The sequence below is a fragment of the Leptodactylus fuscus genome, chromosome 4 (genome assembly GCF_031893055.1).
Source record: "Leptodactylus fuscus isolate aLepFus1 chromosome 4, aLepFus1.hap2, whole genome shotgun sequence".
NCBI lineage: Eukaryota > Metazoa > Chordata > Amphibia > Anura > Leptodactylidae > Leptodactylus > Leptodactylus fuscus.
Genome location: NC_134268.1, coordinates 44,616,702 through 44,643,069, shown reverse-complemented (window position 1 = coordinate 44,643,069; position 26,368 = coordinate 44,616,702). Strand labels below are relative to the sequence as shown.

Below are 26,368 nucleotides of genomic sequence, written 5' to 3'. Positions count from 1 at the left end.
ATAGCTAGGGATAACCTTTATTTAGGGGGGAATGTTATTAAAAATAACTTTTTGGGGCTCTATCGGGTGTGTAATTGTGATTTTTGTGAGATAAACTTTTTCCCATAGGGATGCATTGGCCAGCGCTGATTGGCCGAATTCCGTACTCTGGCCAATCAGTGCTGGCCAATGCATTCTATTAGCTTGATGAAGCAGAGTGTGCACAAGGGTTCAAGCGCACCCTCGGCTCTGATGTAGCAGAGCCGAGGCTGCACAAGGGTTCAAGCGCACCCTCGGCTCTGATGTAGGAGAGCCGAGGGTGCACTTGAACCCTTGTGCACCCTCAGCTCTGCTACATCAGAGCCGAGGGTGCGCTTGAACCCTTGTGCACACTCTGCTTCATCAAGCTAATAGAATGCATTGGCCAGCGCTGATTGGCCAATGTATTCTATTAGCCTGATGAAGTAGAGCTGAATGTGTGTGCTAAGCACACACATTCAGCTCTACTTCATCGGGCTAATAGAATGCATTGGCCAGCGCTGATTGGCCAGAGTACGGAACTCGACCAATCAGCGCTGGCTCTGCTGGAGGAGGCGGAGTCTAAGATCGCTCCACACCAGTCTCCATTCAGGTCCGACCTTAGACTCCGCCTCCTCCGGCAGAGCCAGCGCTGATTGGCCGAAGGCTGGCCAATGCATTCCTATGCGAATGCAGAGACTTAGCAGTGCTGAGTCAGTTTTGCTCAACTACACATCTGATGCACACTCGGCACTGCTACATCAGATGTAGCAATCTGATGTAGCAGAGCCGAGGGTGCACTAGAACCCCTGTGCAAACTCAGTTCACGCTAATAGAATGCATTGGCCAGCGCTGATTGGCCAATGCATTCTATTAGCCCGATGAAGTAGAGCTGAATGTGTGTGCTAAGCACACACATTCAGCACTGCTTCATCAAGCCAATACAATGCATTAGCCAGTGCTGATTGGCCAGAGTACGGAATTCGGCCAATCAGCGCTGGCTCTGCTGGAGGAGGCGGAGTCTAAGGTCGCTCCACACCAGTCTCCATTCAGGTCCGACCTTAGACTCCGCCTCCTCCGGCAGAGCCAGCGCTGATTGGCCGAAGGCTGGCCAATGCATTCCTATGCGAATGCATACTTAGCAGTGCTGAGTCAGTTTTGCTCAACTACACATCTGATGCACACTCGGCACTGCTACATCAGATGTAGCAATCTGATGTAGCAGAGCCGAGGGTGCACTAGAACCCCTGTGCAAACTCAGTTCACGCTAATAGAATGCATTGGCCAGCGCTGATTGGCCAATGCATTCTATTAGCCCGATGAAGTAGAGCTGAATGTGTGTGCTAAGCACACACATTCAGCACTGCTTCATCAAGCCAATACAATGCATTAGCCAGTGCTGATTGGCCAGAGTACGGAATTCGGCCAATCAGCGCTGGCTCTGCTGGAGGAGGCGGAGTCTAAGGTCGGACCTGAATGGAGACTGGTGTGGAGCGATCTTAGACTCCGCCTCCTCCAGCAGAGCCAGCGCTGATTGGTCGAGTTCCGTACTCTGGCCAATCAGCGCTGGCCAATGCATTCTATTAGCCCGATGAAGTAGAGCTGAATGTGTGTGCTTAGCACACACATTCAGCTCTACTTCATCAGGCTAATAGAATACATTGGCCAATCAGCGCTGGCCAATGCATTCTATTAGCTTGATGAAGCAGAGTGTGCACAAGGGTTCAAGCGCACCCTCGGCTCTGATGTAGCAGAGCTGAGGGTGCACAAGGGTTCAAGTGCACCCTCGGCTCTCCTACATCAGAGCCGAGGGTGCGCTTGAACCCTTGTGCACACTCTGCTTCATCAAGCTAATAGAATGCATTGGCCAGCACTGATTGGCCAGAGTACGGAATTCGGCCAATCAGCGCTGGCCAATGCATTCTATTAGCCCGATGAAGTAGAGCTGAATGTGTGTGCTAAGCACACACATTCAGCACTGCTTCATCACGCCAATACAATGCATTAGCCAGTGCTGATTGGCCAGAGTACGGAATTCGGCCAATCAGCGCTGGCTCTGCTGGAGGAGGCGGAGTCTAAGATCGCTCCACACCAGTCTCCATTCAGGTCCGACCTTAGACTCCGCCTCCTCCAGCAGAGCCAGCGCTGATTGGTCGAGTTCCGTACTCTGGCCAATCAGCGCTGGCCAATGCATTCTATTAGCCCGATGAAGTAGAGCTGAATGTGTGTGCTTAGCACACACATTCAGCTCTACTTCATCGGGCTAATAGAATGCATTGGCCAGCGCTGATTGGCCGAATTCCGTACTCTGGCCAATCAGCACTGGCTAATGCATTGTATTGGCTTGATGAAGCAGTGCTGAATGTGTGTGCTTAGCACACACATTCAGCTCTACTTCATCGGGCTAATAGAATGCATTGGCCAATCAGCGCTGGCCAATGCATTCTATTAGCGTGAACTGAGTTTGCACAGGGGTTCTAGTGCACCCTCGGCTCTGCTACATCAGATTGCTACATCTGATGTAGCAGTGCCGAGTGTGCATCAGATGTGTAGTTGAGCAAAACTGACTCAGCACTGCTAAGTCTGCATTCGCATAGGAATGCATTGGCCAGCCTTCGGCCAATCAGCGCTGGCTCTGCCGGAGGAGGCGGAGTCTAAGGTCGGACCTGAATGGAGACTGGTGTGGAGCTATCTTAGACTCCGCCTCCTCCAGCAGAGCCAGCGCTGATTGGTCGAGTTCCGTACTCTGGCCAATCAGCACTGGCCAATGCATTTCTATGGGGAAAAGTTAGCTTGCGAAAATCGCAAACTGACAGGGATTTCCATGAAATAAAGTGACTTTTATGCCCCCAGACATGCTTCCCCTGCTGTCCCAGTGTCATTCCAGGGTGTTGGTATCATTTCCTGGGGTGTCATAGTGGACTTGGTGACCCTCCAGACACGAATTTGGGTTTCCCCCTTAACGAGTTTATGTTCCCCATAGACTATAATGGGGTTCGAAACCCATTCGAACACTCGAACAGTGAGCGGCTGTTCGAATCGAATTTCGAACCTCGAACATTTTAGTGTTCGCTCATCTCTATAAATAAGTCCAATATTTTCTGCTAATTCATTTGAAATACATTTAATTTGTCACAGATAAAATTCTGCATAGCTGCGGCCTCCTTTAGGGGGAGCTAAGGAGCCCTTTTCATGCACAAACCATATTCAATAAGCTCTTAAAGGGGCTCTCAGAGTTTTACAAAGTAGCAGGGCACAGAGGTTGATGGGGCTCAATTTAGAGATAGGCACAAGTCCCAGAGGTGAGACCCACATCTAATGTGAATTCATGGCTATCTGGTGGATATGCAATAAATATCTTTCACAGGAAAAACTCCTTAAGACTAAGATCCCACATTGCGGAAATGTAACATTTCTTTGTTGCAGATTTTGATGCATTTTTCTGAGCCAAAGTCAGGAGTGGATTGAGCAGAAGGGAGAGGTTTAGGAGCTTCCTATGTATTTCTCATTCCTTTTGTGGTTTGGCTAAAAAAAAAAAAACAGCAAAATCTGCAACAAAGAAGCTGCGTTTCCGCAACGTGTCTCAGCCTAAGGCCGGGGCGCGGTGTGATGTGTAAATATGGCAAAAATTGCTGCGTTTTACATTCCTTACAAAGTGGATGGGATTCTAGTGAATTTCATTCACACATTGCAGAAATGCATTTTTGGAAATTGCAGCATGACAATTATACCGATGGAAATGCCAGTAGTTCCCCTATAGGTATAATGGAGGCAGAAAGTCCTCAGAGGAAACCTCTGCAGACTTTCTGTGAATAGTGTTGTGGGGAAAAACATGATACGTTTCTGTTGTGGTTTTTTCCCACAAATCGCTTTTTTGCTGCAGCCTGCAAAGGGGGTCCTTAGCCTAAAGGGGTTATGGTAGCAGCACACGACGGTTCGTGTGTTAGCCAAATTTACCGGCTTGTACTTTGTCCTGGGAGCGGGATTCCTAGCAGTATAGTTATCTGTGTTGGTAGGAGCCCCTGCCTCCCAGCGACATACTGTCCCGTACTGTAATTGATACGGGACAGTAAATAAGTAAAGGGAGTCTGTCACCCCAGCCCTGCAGATAGATAGATAGGTTAGTGTCACCAGAACCAGCATATCATCCCAGCCCTGCAGATAGATAGGTTAGTGTCACCAGAACCAGCATATCACCTCAGCCCTGCAGATAGATAGGTTAGTGTCACCAGATCCAGCATATCACCCCAGCCCTGCAGATAGATAGGTTAGTGTCACCAGATCCAGCATATCACCCCAGTCCTTCAGATAGATAGGTTACGGTCACCAGAATCAGCATATCACCCCAACCTTGCAGATAGATAGGTTAGTGTCACCAGTACCCAGCCTATCATCCCAGCCCTGCAGATAGATAGGTTAGTGTCACCAGAACCAGCATATCACCCCAGCCCTGCAGATAGATAGGTTACTGTCACCAGAACCAGCATATCACCCCAGCCCTGCAGATAGATAGGTTAGTGTCACCAGAACCCAGCATATCACCCCAGTCCTTCAGATAGATAGGTTACGGTCACCAGAATCAGCATATCACCCCAGCCCTGCAGATAGATAGGTTAGTGTCACCAGAACCAGCATATCACCTCAGCCCTGCAGATAGATAGGTTAGTGTCACCTGAATCAAACAGAATCATATGAATCGGTGCCAATTTTTGTCAATATGGTATTGTCCTTTGGATATTGAAGGCTTTGGTACAATGGCAACACCCTCATTGCTCCAAAGAGCTTATTTGAATACTGTCAGGAAAAGGCGCTGTCTTTCAGCGATCCACAAGGTGAAGAGACTGTTTGATTCCGGTTGCCCTAACTTGTCTATCTGCATTCTGGTGACCTTTTAGTATTTACAGTGTTCCTAAATTCTTCATTTCATTTTCTTCATTTTTATCCCACCAGGGGGTTTCTGATATAAATAAGCTAAATGTATTATTCTGTTTGGATGAAACGTTTGCTCTACATTTTACAATGTCTTGGTATCCGTTCGGAAGAAGGTCAGCGCCTTATTATTTATATAGAGATGTATTTACAGGAAACCACTTTGTTTTTTTGGCGATTCCACACTTGAAGAACTTCCTCATCACCTCTATGAAATCCTCTTAAAGGGAACCTTTCATATCACTTTGAATCACTAAACCACATACATGTCCTTATAGATGGGGGGTTTAGTGTCCGAAATTGCCCTGTTTTAGATCCATCTGTGTTCTCAATAAAAATAAAATAATAATAATAATCCTTTATACTTACCTAGAGCTGACTGTGATGACTCTCATCGGTCTCATCTCTGATGCTCCTGGCGTATGCGCAGTTCATGAAGGGCATGTTGAGATGTTCTCCTCTGGCTCCAGGGAAGAGCTGCGCCAGACAAGGACTACAGGAGAAGGGGGGGGGGGATAAAGATTTTTTTTTTTTTTTTTTATTGCGGGCACGGATGGCTTTATAACAGGACAATTTGGGATACTAAACCATAAGGTCCTGTGAGCGCAAGTGGATGTAACGGCTTCTGCTAAGGTGCAGTTAGGAACAAAGAAGGGGATTGGCTGATGTGGGGGAATTTGTCAGTCACACTTTGTAAGCATGATGTTGCACTGAAATAATCAGGTAGAGGCCAGGACTAGAAAGCTGAAGTGCCACCCGCTGTAACAAGTCCAGGTACATTTACATTTGGCAAAATGTTTTTTGTTTTTTTTTACTCTTTAAACTTTTTATAAATTTAGATTTTGGCATCAGGAATATGCAATGAGGGACATGATTGTAAAGTGCATAACTGGATATAGTATCTGCTGATGCTGGTTGGGGGTCCAAACATCACCTGACAGATTCCCTTTAAATCAACTACAGTACCATCAAAGTTTAAAATTTTCTGTCACCAAATAATTACTAATTAGTTAAATGATATTTTATTATAAACTTTTTTAATTTTTGGTTCTTTTTTTCTGTTAATAACATAAACAAATATTGAAATCTTAAAATTATTTCAATTTTCAAAAGCCACTGTAGCACATACAGTAGCCTGACATTTCTTTATTTCCATAGTTCACTTTTCAGCTTTACTGTACCACCTGTGACAGAATCAGCAGCTGTTTTGTACTACTGAAGATCTAGATAAGACATGGACGCAATATACTGCACACAAGGTTCTTTATGTATTTCCCCTGCCACGCCCTGGTCTTTGGGAGAAGGGCCTATATATGTCTATGTCTCTGCCGGGAGACTATAAAACCCTTTCCCGACATCCGCCGTACTAGTATGGCGCATGCCGGGTGTGTAACTATGGCAACCGCCCGGGAGCCAGGCGGCCACCATAGCCGCCGGGTGTCTACCGGCGCTAATGTCTCCGATCAGTCCCCAGACCGATCTGAGGCATTAACTCTTCCGGCACCTCAGTCAAAGCTGACCGAGGTGCCATTTTCCCGGTGGCACGTGGGCGCCGCCATTTTCCTGGTGATCGCCAACACCCGGAGTAAGCTCCGGGGGCCGACGTCAAGTTACTATGACAGCCGGGAGCCTTGTGAAGGGTCCCCGGCTTGTCATTACATTGCTTCTATTGCAGGGTATGCTACATAGCCTGAAATAGAAGCACCGATATTTTGCAATGCAATACAATGCATTAGCATTGTAATGCATTGCATTAGTGATCAGACCCCTAGGGGGTCTAATAAATGCAAAAAAAAAAAAAAAAGTAAAAAAAATATACATTTTTTAAAAAAGTATTAAAAATTCAAATCACCCCCCCCCTTTCCCTAGAACACATATAAAACTAGTCAAATACTGTGAAACACACACGTTAGGTATCTCCGTGTCCGAAATCGTCCGCTCTACAAATCTATAAAAATATTTTTCCTGTACAGTGAACGCCGTAGCGGGAAAAATAGTCAAAAGTGCCAAAACGCCGTTTTTTTCACTGTTTTGATTCTGATAAAAATTTGAATAAAAAGTGATCAAAGCAATAGCATTTCCCGAAAATGGTAGAACTACAAAGTACACCCGACCCCGCAAAAAAAGACGCCCTATACACGTACACGGACGTATAAAAAAGTTACGGCTGTCAGAATATGGCGACTTTTAGAAAATACATTTTTTATCACAGCTTTGTATTTTTTTAAGAGGTTAAAATGTAAATAAAACCATATAAATTTGGTATCCCCGGAATCGTACCAAAACGCAGAATACAGGGGACATGTCATTTTGGCTGCACAGTGAACGCTGTAAAACCGAAGTCCGTAAGAAAGTCACAGAAATGCATTTTTTCTTCAAACTCACCGCATTCTGAATTTTTTCCAGCTTCCCAGTACATTGTGCAGAATAATTAATGGCGGCATCATGAAGAAAAATTTGTCCCACAAAGATTAAGACCTCATATGGCTCTGGGAGCGGAGAAATAAAAAAGTTATGGGGTTTAGAAGGAGGGGAGTCAAAAACGAAAATCAAAAAATGCCATCGGCGGGAAGGGGTTAATCTGTAAAGCATTTCCTGTAGATCACGTAATTCATTTCAGTTTCTTTTTACATTTTAGGCCTGATAACAAAATAGGATACGATGCTGGAGATCACTCAGACGCCATGAATGGAGGCCGCATGAAAGCCGGAGATAATAATGGATCGGGGCAAATGACAAAGTTTTGCCATGAGTGTGGCACCAAGTACCCTGTCCAGTGGGCCAAGTTCTGCTGTGAATGTGGAGTAAGAAGAATGGTTCTTTGATCATTTCCCAATTTGTCCTAAAGGAAGCCAAACCTTATACCACCGTAAAGTGGGCTTACTCTGACTGCTTATATCTATGGTATGGAAAGGACTGGGAATCTGTAACGTCTTTGGGAAATATCAGTCTGAGTTAGTCCACAAGTTCATCAATTTAGAACTTCAAGATAATACATTGGTTATCACACTAAAATTAATCTGTACTCTACCAACTTTAAGATTCAATGATGGATCTATATACCTTAGTATAATGCGGCGATGGCTTATTCTGCAGGACGAAGCGCTGGGGCTGTAGGTGGCCATTTGGATGGTTCAGTATTTGTTAACTAGTCTAATGTCTATGAGGATAGATGGTCCCCTAATCCTGATCTTGGGGTCATGGAGAGGGGGGGGGGGGGAACTTGCTTTCCATTGAGGTAACCTAGGCCTAGTCCTATGGCCATGATAAATAGGGATCATATAACAATACCTTTTGACCACCAGTTGCCCTATGTATGGCCCGCTTAACACAAGATATACTATGTATTGCACTCATAAGTTCTGGCACTGGAAGCTTTAATTGTTCTAATATTTGCATGGTCACTAATACTAGGATTGTTCGGAGTACGCAGGGCTGGGATTTTATAGGATTTTTTTTTTGTTGGTTGTGTATGCTAAGATTTAATGGCGTTTTTGAGTCTGCAGTCCATTACGTGTTTGTTCTCCAGAATCTACCTGTAGGATTTTTATTATTTGATCCGGATGTTTTATTGTATTTATATTTATTGCATTTTCAGGATTTGTCCATTTACTATAATTAACTGTTTCACCGCTGATTTACTTTCCTCCATTCGTATATCCAATTTTCTTACACCTCTGTAAATAAAAAAAAAATTATCTCAAAGGTGAAAAAACATCTCTCTGCCGGTATTGTCGGAGCTTTCATCTCTCCATCTTACATTCCCTTATGACAATTAGACATCAGATTATTTTTTTTCTATCTGCTGTATGCAAATCTTGTATTTATGGGACAGATCTTCTATTCTGAGGTCGTCTGTTAGATTATAGGGTTTCATTGCTGCCGTTTCAGGAACCACAAGTTGTGACGCACAAAACCAAGAGGGTTCATGTGGTCGCTTTGTTCGATTACCTGGATTCATTTTTGAGCTACACACTATAAATGAATACCATCATCTCATTTAAAAGTGACACCATAATGGTCCTGAGAATGAAGGGGCGGCACCAATTCAGTTCTTTGATATTGATGGAATTTGAACCAAGGACACAACATTTTTAAACATACATATTCTTACAAGTGTCCATTGTGCCAGAGAGATTACGAAAGATTAGAATGGGGCACAGGGAGTTCAGACTAAGGCTTCGTTCACATCTGCGTCGGTAATCCACTCAGGGGAGTCCGCATGAGGACCCCCCGAACAGAATACCAAACACAGATGGTAAGCGATGTGTAGTGAAAGCACACGGACCCTATAGACTATAATAGGGTCCATGTGCTTGCTGTGGGATAGCCGCAGGGATGATGCGGACAGGAAAATACTTCACAATCTACTTTCCTGTCCACATGACTCGTGCAGGGATCTTGTGGCAAGCACACGGACCCCATTATAGTCTATGGGGTCCATGTGTTTTCACTGCACAGCGCTTGCAAATGCGTTTGGTAGTCTACCGAACAGATTATCAAATGCAGATGTGAACCAAGGGTCACTATTGCTGGATTTGTTTGTGTAAAATATTACAAATGCTTGTTAACAGCTCCGTAGAGCCAAATACCAATTCTGCCCTTATCTGACACAACTCTCAGGTGGAAGATGAAAGACTTCTATAGTATGTAGAATTTACAAAGACTTGAAGCAACTTGTGCAGAACTGATAATTTTGTAGTAACCTAGTATTGCACCTTTTAATACTGTTAGGCTAAGGTTACAGAGCAACCACTATAGACTCTCCCCAGCAAGGTGCTGCAGCAGAAACCTCCCAGATTTCTTGCAGATTTTGTGGTTGCTCTGTGGCTTGGAACCGTTGCATCACAAAAGTTGAAATCAATGGATCAAATCTGCATCAATAATTGACTTGCTGAGTAAGTGTAAGTCACTTTGTGCTGTGAGTTGCAGTTGCCGCGGGTTAGACACTGACAGCGGGATTAGCCAATGCAGTCAAACTGTACATCGCTGGGCCTGGACTTATCATGTACTCCTCAACATAGAAATTGCATCACTGAAGGAGAAGAAAAATCTTGGAATTGTGGTAATCATTGATCGAGTATGAGCGCCACGTGCAGAAATACACGCACTTACAGGTCTTGGCATGCTATCAGTATGTAGGTAATGTTTGAGGAATATTATATGACTCTGAATGCACTCGGGGACACAAGTCAACGAGATTTGCCCGGTGGTTCCCTTTGCCATTTTAAACCAATAACATCCCAGAAGTGTTTGATGGTAGACGAGTCCGGAGACATTGCAGAACATGGCAGAAATTTTAGTCTACAGTAACACGACCAGCATGTAGCCTGATGTTGTCCTTTCCAGCTCCTGGAGTACTCTGGAGGAATGGCTGCACCACTGGTTCCACCAATGTAATGCCGAGCTGTTATTGTGCCTGAAATGACTAGAGGAGTCCTGTTACCATACCATGCGACCTCACACCATAATTCTTGGAGTAGGACTGGTGTCCTGTTCCATTGTGTAGACCTCTTTGTGGCCTTGCTCACATGTCACAAGGTCTCTAGACTAATCTACAGCTATCATTGCAAAAGCAGGATTCACCTCCATTCCATTATCTATTGCCGTCTTGCTGTGCACCATGATGGCCTTTGAGGGCGATGGAACACCTGAAACTGGATGTCTGGTTTGTAGCCCAGGGTCCTGCAAACACCGTCTGATTTTGCGTGGACCCTGTTTACTGCCTTAGGCTTGGGATGCCACGACTAATTTCACTTGCAGTACTTAATGCATCCTTACATTATTCTTGGATGATCCATCCATTCAGAGGTTTGTCTCCCCACATCTCTTGATGTCCCTCCAATTCGTTGTTGTTTTCCTAACCACTGGGACACGCAATATTGAACAGGGCTGATGTCTCACTTAACGATCTTCCAGCGCGATAAACCAAGGTGTCTTGGTTCAAGGATCTGTCTCGGCTAGCAACAAGTATCAATAACTGGCACATCGATGAACAGGAGACATCGCACACTCCTCTCACTTCACTTGATCTCATTTTTGAGGTTTCATGTGGCTAAAAATTTTTTACTTTCAAACTGGCTCTTATGCCCCTCCCACATGTCACAGATTGGAGCATGACGCATAACCTTATGGCTTGTCCTTCTTGGTGTTGCATTTTCAATGTTGAAGAGTGTAGGAAGATCATTATGTGGTGGAGTTTTCTTGGCTTACTTTTGGATTATTTATTCTTTTTTTAATGTAAATTGATACATAAAGATATATTTCATTTTATATTTACTTTTAATATGTACGTATATGTCTGCTGGTGTGAGTTAACCTGCTAGCAAGCTAGAATATGGATAACAAATATTCTAAAATCCTCTGATCAATCTGTAGGCCTCAATCTCACCTTCCTGGGATGGGTATAGTCTGGAAGTAGCCATAGGACTGACACAGAAGATCTTTGATAATTTAGTACTGTGATGGTGGCATTATATTTTGGGAAGGAAGAGGCTTTTTAACTGCATTGTTAGTCTTTTGGCCAGAGATGGAGCCAGCTGTTTCCATGTAGTTTGACCAGAGGAGCATCGCCCATGCTTACTGCTGCTTCATTCATACTCCTCCTCAGTGCAGCAGGGGAGTTTGAGGTCCTGGAATCTATCTAGTGTATGTGGGAGGGGGTGACAGTAATTTGTCATCTATCCAGGGGATTGGTGATTAATGGTTTTGGCCTGAATGTTACTTTTAAGATAATACATATTTAATCCATTTTGAAAAGGGAGTCTTTCACCAAAATTCAGCATATCGACTCAGCCCTGCATATAGATAGGTTAGGGTCACCTGAATCAAACTGTATTTTCCTCTTGTGATTCGATGCTTCCATTGTTGAGATGTTGCTGTTTTTGTCAATATGCAAATGATCTCTTTGGCGCCATGAGGGTGTTACTGTTTACCTCTTTACACCCTTGTTGCACCAAAGAGCTAATTTGCATATTGACAATGGCAGAGAGATTTCTGCAACAGAGGCCCAGATTCACAAGGGGAAAACTCAATGTTAGGATACAGTCACCTGATTCAATGTATCTGCAGGGTTGGGTTGATATCCTTGGATCTGATGTTAGATTTCCTTTACCGATCCAAGCAAAACTTTTTCTTCCACTGAAAAGATGAATAAACAGACGTAAGGAAGTTTGTATCCTTTTTTCAACATTAAAGTCAATATCAGATTGTTCTGTGTCTGCACCTGTCATTTTATTAGTTTATCAGCCTATTGTTCTGATTCCTCATAAGATCACAACAGAAAATTAAAGCAAATACAGTGTGAAAGTAGTCCATCACTAGTCTCCATACTGCCTATGTAGGCACACACTCTCCCTGATGTGGACGAGTGTCCCCAAAACCTAGGTTCACACTGACATTGTACTCTCTGTCATTTGGGTCTGCCTGGGAACTCAAACGATGGAGAGCCGGATCGCTGTTTCAGTGGTTACACGCGGACACCAGAGGCCCTTATTGACTATAATGGGGTCCGTTGGGTTCTGCTGTTTCAAAACTGAAACCGGCAGAGAGCAACGTCTTCCTCAAAGTACTTTTTTTCCATGCTGGCTTTCATTGGTTTTCTCAGTTTCCAGAGCAGATGTTAACTTAGCCTAATATGTATTCACTGCTTACACAAATCCAGGTATACAGAGACGTATATAATCATGTAACATATCTGGCCTCAGTCAGATAACAACATCTATTATCTAAACTGCACTGAAAAGAGGAACCAGATTACCAAACCCATGTTCTTCCGAATCCTAAAGACGGCCTGTCATCTTCCTTGATATACAGCATATAATAGTAATTCTCATGGAATAATTCACAATCATCTATTTTTATTGCTCTAGATTGTGCCGTTCTTCTGTTATTCCTTCTAGAAATGTATGAATAACTTGACAAATGGGCGTTACCAGTTGGGGGTGTGTCTCGACAGTCTGACATTATCCAATCAGTGCTGACCATGCTGGACTGTGTGGTTATACGCCCCTTTGACAAAGTCAAAGTTGTCAATTAATTCAGAAATTTCTAGGAGGAATAACAGAGGAACCGCACAAGAATAATATTATATGGGAAATCCAGGAGATGAGACCTGGAGCACCTTGTATGTCCTATAGTCTATAGTCCCATGTTGTATACATTACTACAATGTCCTTGGCGCCAAGCACTTTTAATTCTGTGGGGAATTTTAAATTTTGAGGAATAATTTCTGTTTAGTAATCCCTGTATATTGTAGTCTTGTGTTTTTTCCAGGTTATTGACCCAGTATATGCGTTATAATACACTGGACTTTGCACTGAGATAAGCGGCCATGTTTATCACAAGCGTCACATGTACCAAGTGGCTGAATTACAGTACCAAGCTTCTTATGTACAGAGGGGTTTCTGAATACTTTAAAAAAATGTACTGTGTTTTTTTATATATAAATGTGTCCGTACATTTCTCCCTCACCATGCTGTTACCTGAATACTGTGGTCCAGGTAGGATTTTTATTGCTGGGTAAGACACCGACCATTTCACTCTGTACAGGATCCTTTTGCCTATTTGTTGTAATACTCAAATAAAACCCCTCTAAAACAACTGCTGTGTTTCCTTGGGGTATTTTACAGATTTTTTTTGTTTTATTAAGTATATATACACCCAAATAAATAAAACTTATAGGGATTTTGTGACCAAGACACTTATTGGCCAACAGACCCCCAACAATGGTTCATTGAAAACTACAGATGATAGCAATCCGTCTCGTGATCCGTGGATGATGCTAGCCATCCAGGCTGTTTTCACTGACCCGTAGTGGTGTGCAGGAGACATAATGGTCTTAAGGCTTATAACTTGACTTTTCATTCACAGAAATCTTAAGCTAAGGAAAGGTCATTACTTGATGCTACATACAATGTTGGCCAAAAGTATTGGCACCCCTGCAATTCTGTCAGATAATACTCAGTTTCTTCCAGAAAATGATTACAAGCACAAACACTTTCCTATTAATATCTTCATTTTTTTTGCTTGCAATGAAAAAACACAAAAGAGAATGAAAAAAGTCAAATCATTGATCATTTTACATAAAACTCCAAAAATGGGCCGGACAAAAGTATTGGCACCCTCAGCCTAATACTTGGTAGCACAACCTTTAGACACAATAACTGCGAGCAACCGCTTCCGGTAACCAGCAATGAGTTTCTTACAAGGCTCTGCTGGAATTTTAGACCATTCTTCTTTGACAAACTGCTCCAGGTCCCTGAGATGTGAAGGGGGCCTTCTCCAAACTGCCATCAGGAGATCTCTCCTCCACAGGTGTTCTATGGGATTCAGGTCTGGACTCATTGCTGCCACTTTACAAGTCTCCAGTGCTTTCTCTCACCACCATTTGGTTTGGGTCATTGTCCTGCTGGAAGACCCATGACCTCTGAGGGAGACCCAGCTTTCTCACACTGGGCCCTACATTATGCAGCAAAATTAGTTTTTTACTTGATAAATACATATAATAATAAACATATATCCTCTATCTTCTGTGATAGCGTTCTGACCCTGGGCATCCCATTGCCCACCGATCACAAAAACAGGGGTCCCAGAACTCCCCTGTGTAAACATAATGGTAGTATGCATGTATGACCATTGTACCATTCACTTATATGGAACTGGGCAGAGCTTTGTCATTTGTTATTTCTGTGAGCCAAAGTGAATGGAACAGTAGACCATGTCTGCACACTGAGAGTACATGGAGACCTCCATTCTCGTGATCGGTGGAGGTCCTAGTGGTCACACTCCCATTTATCACTTATTCTTTGGATACGTGACTCTTGTTTGTTATTGGAAAACCATTTTAAAGGGATTATGCCACAGAAAATATTTATCCTCTGTCTATAAGATAAAGTGGTGACCGATAAGGTCTGATCATTGGGATTGTGGGGTATTTTACCCTCATGGTGAATGCAGCCGAAGCCCTGGTGGACACAGACACTTCTCTGCTCCCATCCTCTTCAATGAGACATAGTCAAATACTTGGAGTTTGCACCTTCACAATGAGGATAAAACACTCCCTGTTCTTAGGGTTGGTGAAGGTCTTAATGGCCAGACCCCCACCAGCAGCAATTTATCATGTATCCTATAACCAGAGAATATTTTCCGCAGCCTATAGGCCATGTGCCCCCAAGTAAACCAATACAGCAATAATACACTTATCATCTGCACTCAAAGTTATGTAACAGAAACGTGAAAAAAAAACAGACACACAATATATCTGCGCTTTTCAAGTCCCATAGTCCGGTCCCGCACCCCGAATTACTTCCGAATGAGATGTGGTACGCTGATATTAACCATTTTTTCATATATTCTTTGTATTCACACTTGTAACATTGTTTTATATTACTATTTTGCAATAAACTGGTCATAGAAATGAGATACACTAAATGTTATGCCAAATTCTAGTAGTTAGGAGTTGTCACACACCATCAGACCTGATTTTGGCAGGGATAATTCAATTCTGCAGAATTTTTGTTGCCCGCTATTTTCCCTGAAACAAGAGGAGACAGAGGTTTCTGGCAGCCGCTCCCTTCCGTCTCCTTCCTTTATCTGAATCAAAAGTGCAATTTATCAAGGAAATGCTAAATATTCTTTTCTTATTTGCTACGGAGAGGTTTATGCGTCTTTTATTAATCCCCTGTTGCCTTGTTCCTGTAAGAGTAAACTATAACATAGGAGTCGGGTAGGAACGATACCTTGTAGGGGCAGCCATATTGTCTTAAATAAAGAGCGTACAAAGGGCTCCTGCCATCTGTGTACGGATGAGAATTTCTTACCTGTCTGTAACACATGCACTTGCTGAGCGAGCATTATGTGAATTTCCCTTGCAATATCTCAGCACATTTCTACTTAATTACTTTCTTTGGAAAATGATGATAAAGCTAATATTCAGGAACTCCGCTCAATATAAATAGCTCCCCTAGCTGCAAACATTTGCAAAATGTCATTATAGTCAAAGTATGATTTTTTATTTAGAATAATGATTACATTTTCTTGGATTTTTTTAGTTTCTTTTATAAAATAGACCTTATTTTAATTCTATAACCTCCGTTCATAATGTATTATGGGATCTATTAGGTTGCTATTTCAAGAATATGCTGCATGCTGTGCTATAAAATCTGGCACCTCCAGTGGCAATGGACCCACAGCAAGTTATGAGGAAAACAAGGGACACTATCCATATCAGGGGTCAGGAACCTTTTTGGATGATAGAACCATGAACGCAACATATTTTAAAATGTAATTCCATGAGGGCCATAACCCCCCCCCCCCCCCTGCATTACTGCACACAGTATTATGCTCATAGTGGCCCCTGCACACAGTATTATGTCCCATAGTATCCCCTGAACACAGTATTATGCTCCATAGTGGCCACTGCACATAGTATTATGCCCCATAGTGGCCCCTGCACACAGTATTATCCCCCATAGTGACTCCTGCACACAGTATTATCCCCCATTGTGGACACCCATGAACAATTATTATACTCTGGGGTCTTTTCAGACCCCAGAGTATAATAATTGGATACCCAGGGGGAATAAAAACATAAAAAAAACCTGTTACTTACCTATCCCTAGCTCTGCTGAACTCTCCGCCGCTGTCGACTATCTTCAATGACATCTGGGATGTCATGTGACCAGGGGGCTTGCGTCGCGACGCATGGACACAGGACCCAGTCATGTGACATCTGGGAGGTCATGGAAGTAGCCTCCAAGCCTGCCCAGAGAGGTAAATAACACTGTTTTTTATGTTCCCTTACCTCCCTTGGGCCTCCGATCATTATACTTGAGGGTCCGAAAATCCCCCCCCCCCCCCCCGAGTATAATAATAGTGTTTGTGGGTGAGCCAGATGCAGCCATCAAAAGAGCCACATCTTACTCATGAACCATAGGTTCCCGACCCTTGCTCTATATAATAGAGAAAACATCTGGTCCTTAGAAGGTCTTAAAGGGAGTCTATCACCTTCCTTAACCCCAAGTTGCCACCATAGTGCTGTAGGTGGTGTAACATAACACGTTTTATCCATTATGTAACTTGGGTGCTCGGAGCACAAGGGGTGTTTCCAGATTCGAATCCCACCAGGAACAACATCTGCAAGGAGTTTGTATGTTCTCTCCATGTTTGCGTGGATTTCCTCCCATAATACAAAGACAGATAGGAAAAAATGTACATTGTAATTCCTATATGGGGCTCACAATCTACAAAATAAAGGGGTGTTCCCAGAGATCTCCGAGCACAGCAAGCCCCTTTAGGCCTGTGGAAAACAATAGTCCCATGTGATGTCCTCGCCTGCTCGGTTTGCACTGGCCAGAGGGTAGAACAAAGCATTCTGGGACTTGTTTCCAATGTGGAAAGCTCTCTGGGAACGCCCCCTGTGCTCCAAACAGTTTTTTTTGTGATACCAATAAAATTCCAAGTTTGACTACGTTTTGGTGAGCGTGGTGTTTGTGGTTCACCGTCTGGTTGTTGTCCCACATATCCTATTTTTTTCTATCCCGATCATGTCAATGCTACAGCTGGCATGTAAATGGTTGTTCTCAGTCAGTGACACAAAACTTTTCATTTTTGATTTAATTCCAGAGTCTAAATAATAGAGAAATTCTTTGGAAAATGGTTCGGATACAATCACTATAAAAGAGGACCTCATGGATTTAGTTATGTAATCGGCTGTCAGTATTGTTTATAAGATTTTATGTAATGTGAACTGAAACAGATTAGAATTTTTTTTTCTTTTCCAATTCTTTTCCTACATTTATTCATTGTAAAATTTATTTTTAGTATATTCCAAATGCCAGTAAGATGAGCTCAGCGTCCAACATCTTCACACCACAAGGTGCGGCTTGTATTTTTCTCTAGTTTAGCTGGAGTGTAGGTCTTCCTTCTTGGTTTCCTGCAAATTCGATATGTAACCCTTCCTCCTTGCATATTAAACTTATCTGAGATGGTATATAGATCTAGATGACTGCATTAAGTAAAAAGAAACATGTATTCATACAGATTGTCCACATTCCCGCTGCGTCTTCCATTTATAAAGGAAGCCCTGACACCAATTTACTGATAATGGGACCCATAAGGTTCTGTTGAGGTGTCCCTCATCGTAATGGGAGAAATTAGTCCTGCATGGTGTGCTATTTTTTTCCATTCAATATGACTGAATTTGATGTAACCTATAGACCCCCAACATAAACGAGAAGTTAGAGGGTCCATAGTATAAGGAAACTGAGTGGGCGGCACAGGCGGATATGGTGGTTGGGATGGGAGATTTTAACTTATGGATCTGCCTTGTCTGTAAAGTGGAGGAAATCCATCAGCTTGTTGCAGAACAATTTTATGGTTCAGCTTGTAGAGGATCCAACTATAGGGGATGATCTGCTGGATCTAATAATGCAGGACTTGTTACAAATGTCACTGTTGGCAACAACCTTGGTAATAGTGATCATAATCTTATCAGATTCCACCTAAATTCTGAAAAAACAAGGGTTGGGAGAGTAAAAGCCCTTAATTTTAACCCCTTCCCAACATCTACCATAATTTTATGGCAGATGTTGAGTATTTAAAGAGGACCTTTCATCGGATTGGGCACAAGCAGTTCTATATACTGCTGGAAGGCTGACAGTGCGCTGAATTCAGCGCACTGTCGGCTTTCCCGATCTGTGCCCTGGGTAAAGAGCTATCGGTCCCGGTACCGTAGCTCTATACAGTCAGAAGGGTGTTCCTGACAGTCAGTCAGGTATGTCCTTCTCCACAGCAGCGCCTATCACGCTGTACAGTGTGAGCGGGGAGGAACGCCCCCTCCCTCTGCTCACAGTGCTCATCCATAGACGAGTATTATCAGGAGGGGAGGGGGCGTTCCTCCCCGCTCCACAGTACAGCGCGATAGGCGCTGCTGTGAAGAAGGACGTTCTTGACAGACTCTCAGGAACGCCCTTCTGACTGTAAAGGGCTACGGTACTGGGACCGATAGCGCTTTACCCGAGGCACAGATTGGGAAAGCCGATAGTGCGCTGAATTCAGCGCACTGTCAGCTTTCCAGCAGTAAATATAACTGCCTGTGCCCAATCTGATGAAAGGTCCTCTTTAAATATGGCAGCTGCTCAGGAGCTGAATGGCTGTCATAGCCACTGGATCTCTGCTTCAGCCTGCAATAGAAGTAGTGATATTTTGTAATACATTGCAATGCATCATGTTAGTGATCAGACCCCTAAGGGTCTAATAAATGCAATAAAATTTTTTTAAAAAGTAAAAAAAAACCAAAAGAACTAGTTTAAATCACCCCCGCTTTCCCTAAAACACATATATAAGTACTTCAATACTGTGAAATAGATGCACATTAGGTATCTCTGTGTCTGATAACGCCCATTCTACAGATCTATAAAAATATTTTTCCCATACAGTGAACGCCATAGCGGGAAAAAAGTGTGTTTTGCTGTTTTGCTTCTGATAAAAATTTTTAAAAAGTGAACCAAATGGTATAACTAAAAAGTACACATGACCCAGCAAAAAAAAAAGAAAGACACCCTATGCATCCCCATACACGGAAATATAAAAAAGTTACAGGTGTCAGAATGTGATGACTTTTAGAAAAATGGTGTTGTCCTGTGGGGCCTCAGCCTTAAAGGGGTTGTCCAGGCAAAAATGGCCAACCATTTTAACGTTTAAATCAGCTGGGTACAGTGAAAAAAAAAACAGGGACAGAACAAGTAGGACCCTAAATAATGGTAATGGGTTCAAGAAAAAGAAGAGCTTTTAGCTCTATGTATACAGAAGAACATGGAGTAGTTGATGTCGGTGCCACCAATGCTGGTAATATATCAACCCGTATACTGAACTGGATAAATATCGAAATGGTCCAAGCCAAGATAAACATGAAGTGAGAGCAAGGCTCCGAGGGCAGATGGATTCTCCCAAGAATAAAGAACTTATTGCATAAATAAACTTTGCACTCCGATGATTTCAAATGCAATTCCAAAGTGACTTATTGTTATATTTAGGATAATGTGCTACAATAAATCACTTGTACAGTTTATAGATTATATCACAGGGTGGATCCTACTTGAGTACCCTCATCGAGTGGAGTGATGTGTATCTTCTCTCTACTTAAAGAACTTGGTCCTGTCTTTGCTGTATCCCTATTCTCTCTGCATTTTTTGGGTGGAAACTGAGCAGAAACTCGGGGAGCCCCTTATGGTCTATTTTTGAAAATATTTAAAATTTGCAGTTTTAAAGATTTTCTTTAACCATCTTATTGGTGACCGACTTTTTCTCAATTGGTTACCAATGGATATGACCTTGGGTGCAGGAACTTTTGAGACCCTTTGTTCAGCCTCTAGTGCGTTCCTGGCTATGCGACACCCCTAACGTGTAAGGATTAGGATGGCATAGAACATATCAATCAGTCCATTGGTTATCCATCCAGCAATTGGTCATAAAGCAGACTTTAGCAGCACGGTGGTTATAGAGATCATGCCAACACATCATGTTGTCAGATCGAACAATGACCTAAATAATGCCCTTACAGTTATTTATTACCCCGATAATGCTATCAGGACGTTAGATAGCTGAAATGTGTAGACAATAAGATTTAGGTGCAAAATAGCTGGTTAACAATATAAAGAAACAAAACTGCTATATATAGAGGTACGTTGCACTGCCCCAAGCCTGTATCTGGTCAATTACTGTATGTATTGTAAAACTTCCTAGAACTTGTCTGTAACCTAGTCATGATGTGCTGTCCCTGCCATGCTCTGAGACACCCCCGGAGCCATCGGCAAAGGGGGACATGACTTTGGGATGGGGGAACCAATAACTCCTGCAGTTTCTTCTTTGTGCAGTAGTTGTGTAGATTTATACAGAATGGTTCAGCTTTAACGGTATATCTGTGTATATTCAGCGTTAGGAGTATGTAGTGCTTAGTGTGTTACTGGAGGGAGGGAGGAGTTTAGGAATAGATGTCACTTCCTGTCTCATCCACCTTCATCCTCTTTCTCATCACAAGACCTGGATGAAGCATGGCTGCTGTATCAGGGAGTATAAGACATTACACAGCACACAGCACTAGTGTAGTATCACCAACTATTCTGTATATGAGGCAGTATTACCACAAGATGTATGCAGTTATGTCCTCTCATGGATTTACCCTACATACTGCAGACATGGCTGAGTCTCCTCATGTATTTACCACAGACACTGCAGACATGGCTGATGTATCATATATACTGCAGTATTACCTCAAGATATGTACAGTCACAGTGTCCCCTCATGTATTTACCTCACACTGTAGACATGGCAGATATATCATATATGGGTCATTCCGTGTCAAGTGAACCAATGATTTTTCCCTCTATATTTTTAATTCTTTTGAGATTTTGTTATTTGGTAATAGTGTGTCAGAGAATGCAAAATGTGAAGAAAAAAAAATTCTAAAAATTTTTTGGGATTTTTAATTGATTTTCAAAGTTCAGAAAAAGTGTGAATTTCTGTGTTGCCTGCCTTTACATTTCTCCTCATAACTTAGGCTAGAAAAAAGATAAAGAAACAAAATAAACGCCATTCTACTCAGAACTATACAGGCTTTCACCAAATATGTCACAAGAGTATCTTTGTTAATATTTTACCCATGTGAACGCAAACGCAAAATTTTAAAACACATTTCCGAAAAAAACGTTTTATTTAAAAATTTCAAAAAAATGCACATGGGCCTGCTATGCCCTTAGCCACATCTGTACCAAAATTCAAGTTGGGATCGCGATGGGATAATATTTTAAAATATAACTATTACAGTGTCATTCCGAAAATCTTGAATTCAGATCTGTCCTTCTGATCTGAAGGAGAGTTTGTTAAAACATCGGTTACAGGAAGCAGAACCCATCCAAGCGACTCAGCAATACCACACTTTCATTCCATATAGTGAAACAGAAATAAAAACAAGGATTTTTTCATTCAGCAATGACAGTGAAGTCCATGAAGTGGTAGAAGGCGGCACAAGATTGGCAATGGATGACATAACTGGTTATGTGACCTGTGAATATGATCGGCGCTGGTGACTGGCTACTGTACTCTCCAAAGATTGTGAAAATGAAGACATAAAATTTACTTTTTTGCATCCTTCTGGTCCAGCACCATCATTTGTGTATCCAAGAAAACCAGACATTTTACAAGTCAACAAAAATCAGATATTAACTCAGGTGGAGCCTAACACCATGACAGGCCGTACATACTCTTTGACACAAAAGGAAATGGCCATTGCTAGTAAGCGCTTATGGACAAGATTACATTTCACTCACTAGAAAGGACAAATTGATGATAAAAGGCCAGTAGTTTAAAAATGTCCTATTAATTGATTGGTTCATATTTTATAGAATGAGGATTTATCTACTGGACTATTTTTCTTAATAAATTACATGTTTAGTGATATAATAAAAAACAATTGTTACATGTAGAAATAGGTGTTAGAAATATTGGTTCTTGTACTCTTGTTAACATATAATTAGGATGAGACTATTTAGAAAATCGCACTTGAGGATATGAGCAGCTTTTTTCTTTCGGTTTGTTCAATGCATTCAGGTTGAAAATGCTGAACAAGTCGTGTTCTGATGATGACGCTAGGTTCACACCTGCGTTCAGGGTCTCCGTTCTGTGCTTTCCGTCTTCTGCATGCCAGAAGACGCAAAGCACAGACCGGGTCCGGCTGTGAGCGGTGGTGAGCGTTTTATGCTCTCCGCCGCGAAACCGGATTTTTTAATCCGGACACAGAGTACTGCATGTCCGACTCTGTGTCCGGATTATAAAACCCGGTTTCGCGGCGGAGAGCGCAAAACGCTCACTGCCGCTCATGGCCGAACAGCTTTCTCACTCATTCAAATGAATGGGTGAGAGAGACTCCTGCAGGTTTCCGTCTCCTGCTCTGTTTTATGCAGGAAACGGAAACCTGCACAACGGAGAGGAGTATGCAGATGTGAACGAGCCCTAAGATGTATTTGTTCTGGCACTTACAGTATTTGTTTTTTATGTTTTTTTTTTATTGTTGCATATAAATGTTGAATTCAGCAAGTTGTAATTTGAAAAGAAAAAAGGAAGAAGCTCACACAAACATAAAATCAGATGATTCAAGGCTTAAAAAAAAATTGATCCCAATTTGGTCCCAAGTTGAAAACCTGTACAAATATAACCAAGAACACAAGTAACACAAATGCATTTTTTCACAATTTTAAGACATACGGTTTTTTCACAATTGCGCATCAAAATTTTGAATTTGATTTTTCCAAAACAAAATATAAAGAAACATCATCTTGTGACATATCAAATGAAAGCCGGTACCGCTCTGAGAAAAATGATGCCTCTCCCACCTATTTATCTTAATTCTAGCCCAAGATATGTTAAAAAATGTAAAGCCATACCAGGCCAAAATTCACACTTTTTCAAAACTTTAGAAGTCTATAAAAAATTAACTGATGAAGAAAAAAATTCAAAACTTTTTATTTGTAATTAACTTAAGTTGTACTTCATAAAAAATAAAAATAAAAAAATCTAAAGACGTCAGGTAAAAAAAATATTCCTATTTGGATCACTTGATATGGAATGACCCATATACTGCAGTATTACCTCAGGTTATATATAGTCACAGATTCCCCTCATGTCACACACTGCTGATATATAATGTATACTTCAGTATTACCTCAAGATATATACAGTCAATTAATGCAGATTGTACATAAGTCCAGGGGACTGAGGGGCTCTCTATGGTGGAGCTGAGAGGTCACTGTGGTGAGAGAGGGACAGCCTGGTACAGTGTGGTGAGGGTAATGGAGGCTGCACTGTAATCCCTGTGCTGTATATCCTCCATTTCTGTGCTAATACTTATCATGCTGGGGATAAGTTAAAGTTAATCATTTTTATGTAATTTCTCAGGGCTGTATACAGGTCATACTGTGTATACAGGCTATACCGTTGGTGAGGGGTTCTTGGAGTTGTTTGAAATTGTAAGCGGTGGGGAAACATGGTGGTTGGTTTCCCCTGGGATTATTTCTCTTGGTCTGACTGGTCTTTGGGCTCCTGCTGGGTGGTGTCTCGGGGAGTGGGTTATTATATATGGAAAACTGCCATTCTGTGTGTTATGGTTCCCCTGAGCCAGTGCTTGCGGCTGGGGGTAAATTGGTGGTGGAACAAATTGGCGGCCAGAACTTTGTAGCTCCAAGAACCTCCCCCTCATGAGAAGGGGTTTGTATTCAGAGAAGTTTAGTGCTTGTGTTACTATTAACCCTTCCTATAGAAGGTACTGTATAAAGGTTAATTTTAATTGGGGGGGTGAGGGGGTCCTTGGAGTTGGTTGAAATTTTCGGAGGTGGGGAAACATGGTGGTTAGTTTCCCTTAATATTAATTTACCTTGGTCTAGCTGGTCTATGGGCTCCTGCTGGGTGGTGTCCAGGGGAGTGGGTTATTATATGTGGTATCTGCCATTCTGGGTGTTATGGTGCTCCTGGACCAGTGCTTGCGGCTGGGGGTAATTTGGTGTGGTGGAACAGATTGGCAGCCAGACTTTTGTAGCTCCAAGGACCTCCCCCTCAACAGGAAGGGGTTTGTATCCGGAATAGTTAAGTGCTTGTGTTATTATTTCCTCCTCCTTATATGGCATCTAATGCTCTATTTATGACCTCTGTATTAGGGCCCAACACATTTAGACAATGGATATCAGACAAATAATGCATCGTATTATTGTATTTCTTAGTCTTCCCGTGTAGCCCTTCATTTAGGAGCATTTACAGTCTGTATCCAAATAAGTATATAGATTACCATTATTATATGTTACATCATATAATGCAGCCGGTCCCATGTCGTATACTATGTGATGGGTTATTTCTCAGTGGTGTCCTATAACAGTATAATGTACCCACTGACAGCTGCTAAGTTTTTCCGTATTACCTACATGGGTCAGAATTATTCTGGAGCTGGTATTACTTAATATTATTGCTTAAACAGTGGGGTGAGCCTTAAGTTATTCTTTCTTTTAAGTTAAGTTCTTATAAGTTATATTTCTTTTAGAGCACCTTTAATTTCATGGTGCTGTATGAATATATATGTAAAGGGATTTGCATGCATAGTCCCAACATAAGTACAATACTGTACATACATGTCTAACTAGCTGAGTGATCTAGTACAGGTAGAAGAGATGACCATGTGTGTCTGGATCTCCAATTTTTAGACCGGTGTTTTACTTTGTTACTATCACTGGCCTTGCCTTATTATGTAACCCTAAAGGGCCTGGTGGCTTAGGACTGAGACACACACAAGTGCTTCCAAGCCACTGTGTAACAGGTTGTTTGCGATACACTAACAAGCTTGATCACGCGTGTTTAACAGAATGTAATATAGTTATTTATTAATTTATTTTCTTAAATATAATCCTAAACTATAGCTATTGTTGTGCAATATAATTTGCACCATTGACATTAAATATGTTTTTTTACTGGGTCCTTGAAGTTACTTATAATTTGGCCAATAATGGGCAACCACCTTGGGTGTAGCCCAGTGCAGGGATGACCATTAGAGGTATGGCCCCCTGGTGTGGAGAGGTGACCATCGGAGATATGGCCCCCTGGTGTGGAGGGGTAACCATCGGAGGTATGGCCCCCTGGGTGTGGAGGGGTAACCATCGGAGGTATGGCCCCCTGGGTGTGGAGGGGTAACCATCGGAGGTATGGCCCCCTGGGTGTGGAGGGGTAACCATCGGAGGTATGGCCCCCTGGGTGTGGAGGGGTAACCATCGGAAGTATGGCCCCCTGGTGTGGAGGGGTAACCATCAAAGGTATGGACCCCTGGTTATGGCAAACCAATTAATTTTAAGAAGACCCTGTTAGGGTACGTCCCTAGGGTCATGGCTATCAGTTTTCACATGCCTGTGCACTAAATTGAGCCCTCTGAGCTGGTGCTGGTTGCGGCTGGAGAGTGAGAGAAAAATATTTATTAAAAAAAAAAAAAAAGGGGGCATGTTTTTGATAACAATCTATAGCTTCAAGGACTCTTTCTGTTGATTTGTACTTATCTTAGTGAAGGTATTTGACCGCTTATATTGACCAACTCATATTCTCTTAAGGTTGCCAACAGTTTGATACCGCCATTGTTGCAGTAGAGTGTCTATCGCAGCCAGTTAGCGAATGGAGCCCAGCACTGCTTACTATGATGACCACATGCTCTGCGAGCAGGAGCTATATAGGCCTGCAACCCCCCCCCCCCCCTTGCGGAACGGGCAGCATCAGGATGGTGCTGGCTCATGTCCAGCAAAGAAGAGAATTTCAGCCTCGAATTTCGGTTTGGGTGCCCTTGGGTCGGTGCATGCGGCTAAGGGTAAAGGTCATCAAGTACTCTGACAATGAATGAGAGATGACGGGAGAGGGTCTCACG

The 26,368-nt window shown here is 42.5% G+C and overlaps 1 protein-coding gene across 1 annotated transcript in view; it reads left to right on the top strand.

Annotated features, from left to right (window-relative positions):
- ZC2HC1A (zinc finger C2HC-type containing 1A) overlaps nt 1–8,592 on the top strand; it is a 49,454-nt gene extending 40,862 nt beyond the window's left edge. The window contains exon 9 of the mRNA XM_075272121.1: nt 7,565–8,592. Within this exon, the coding sequence (XP_075128222.1) occupies nt 7,565–7,751 (187 nt within the window). The 3' untranslated portion in view covers nt 7,752–8,592. The remainder of the gene's footprint in view (nt 1–7,564) is intronic.
- The last annotated feature ends 17,776 nt before the right edge of the window (nt 8,593–26,368 follow it).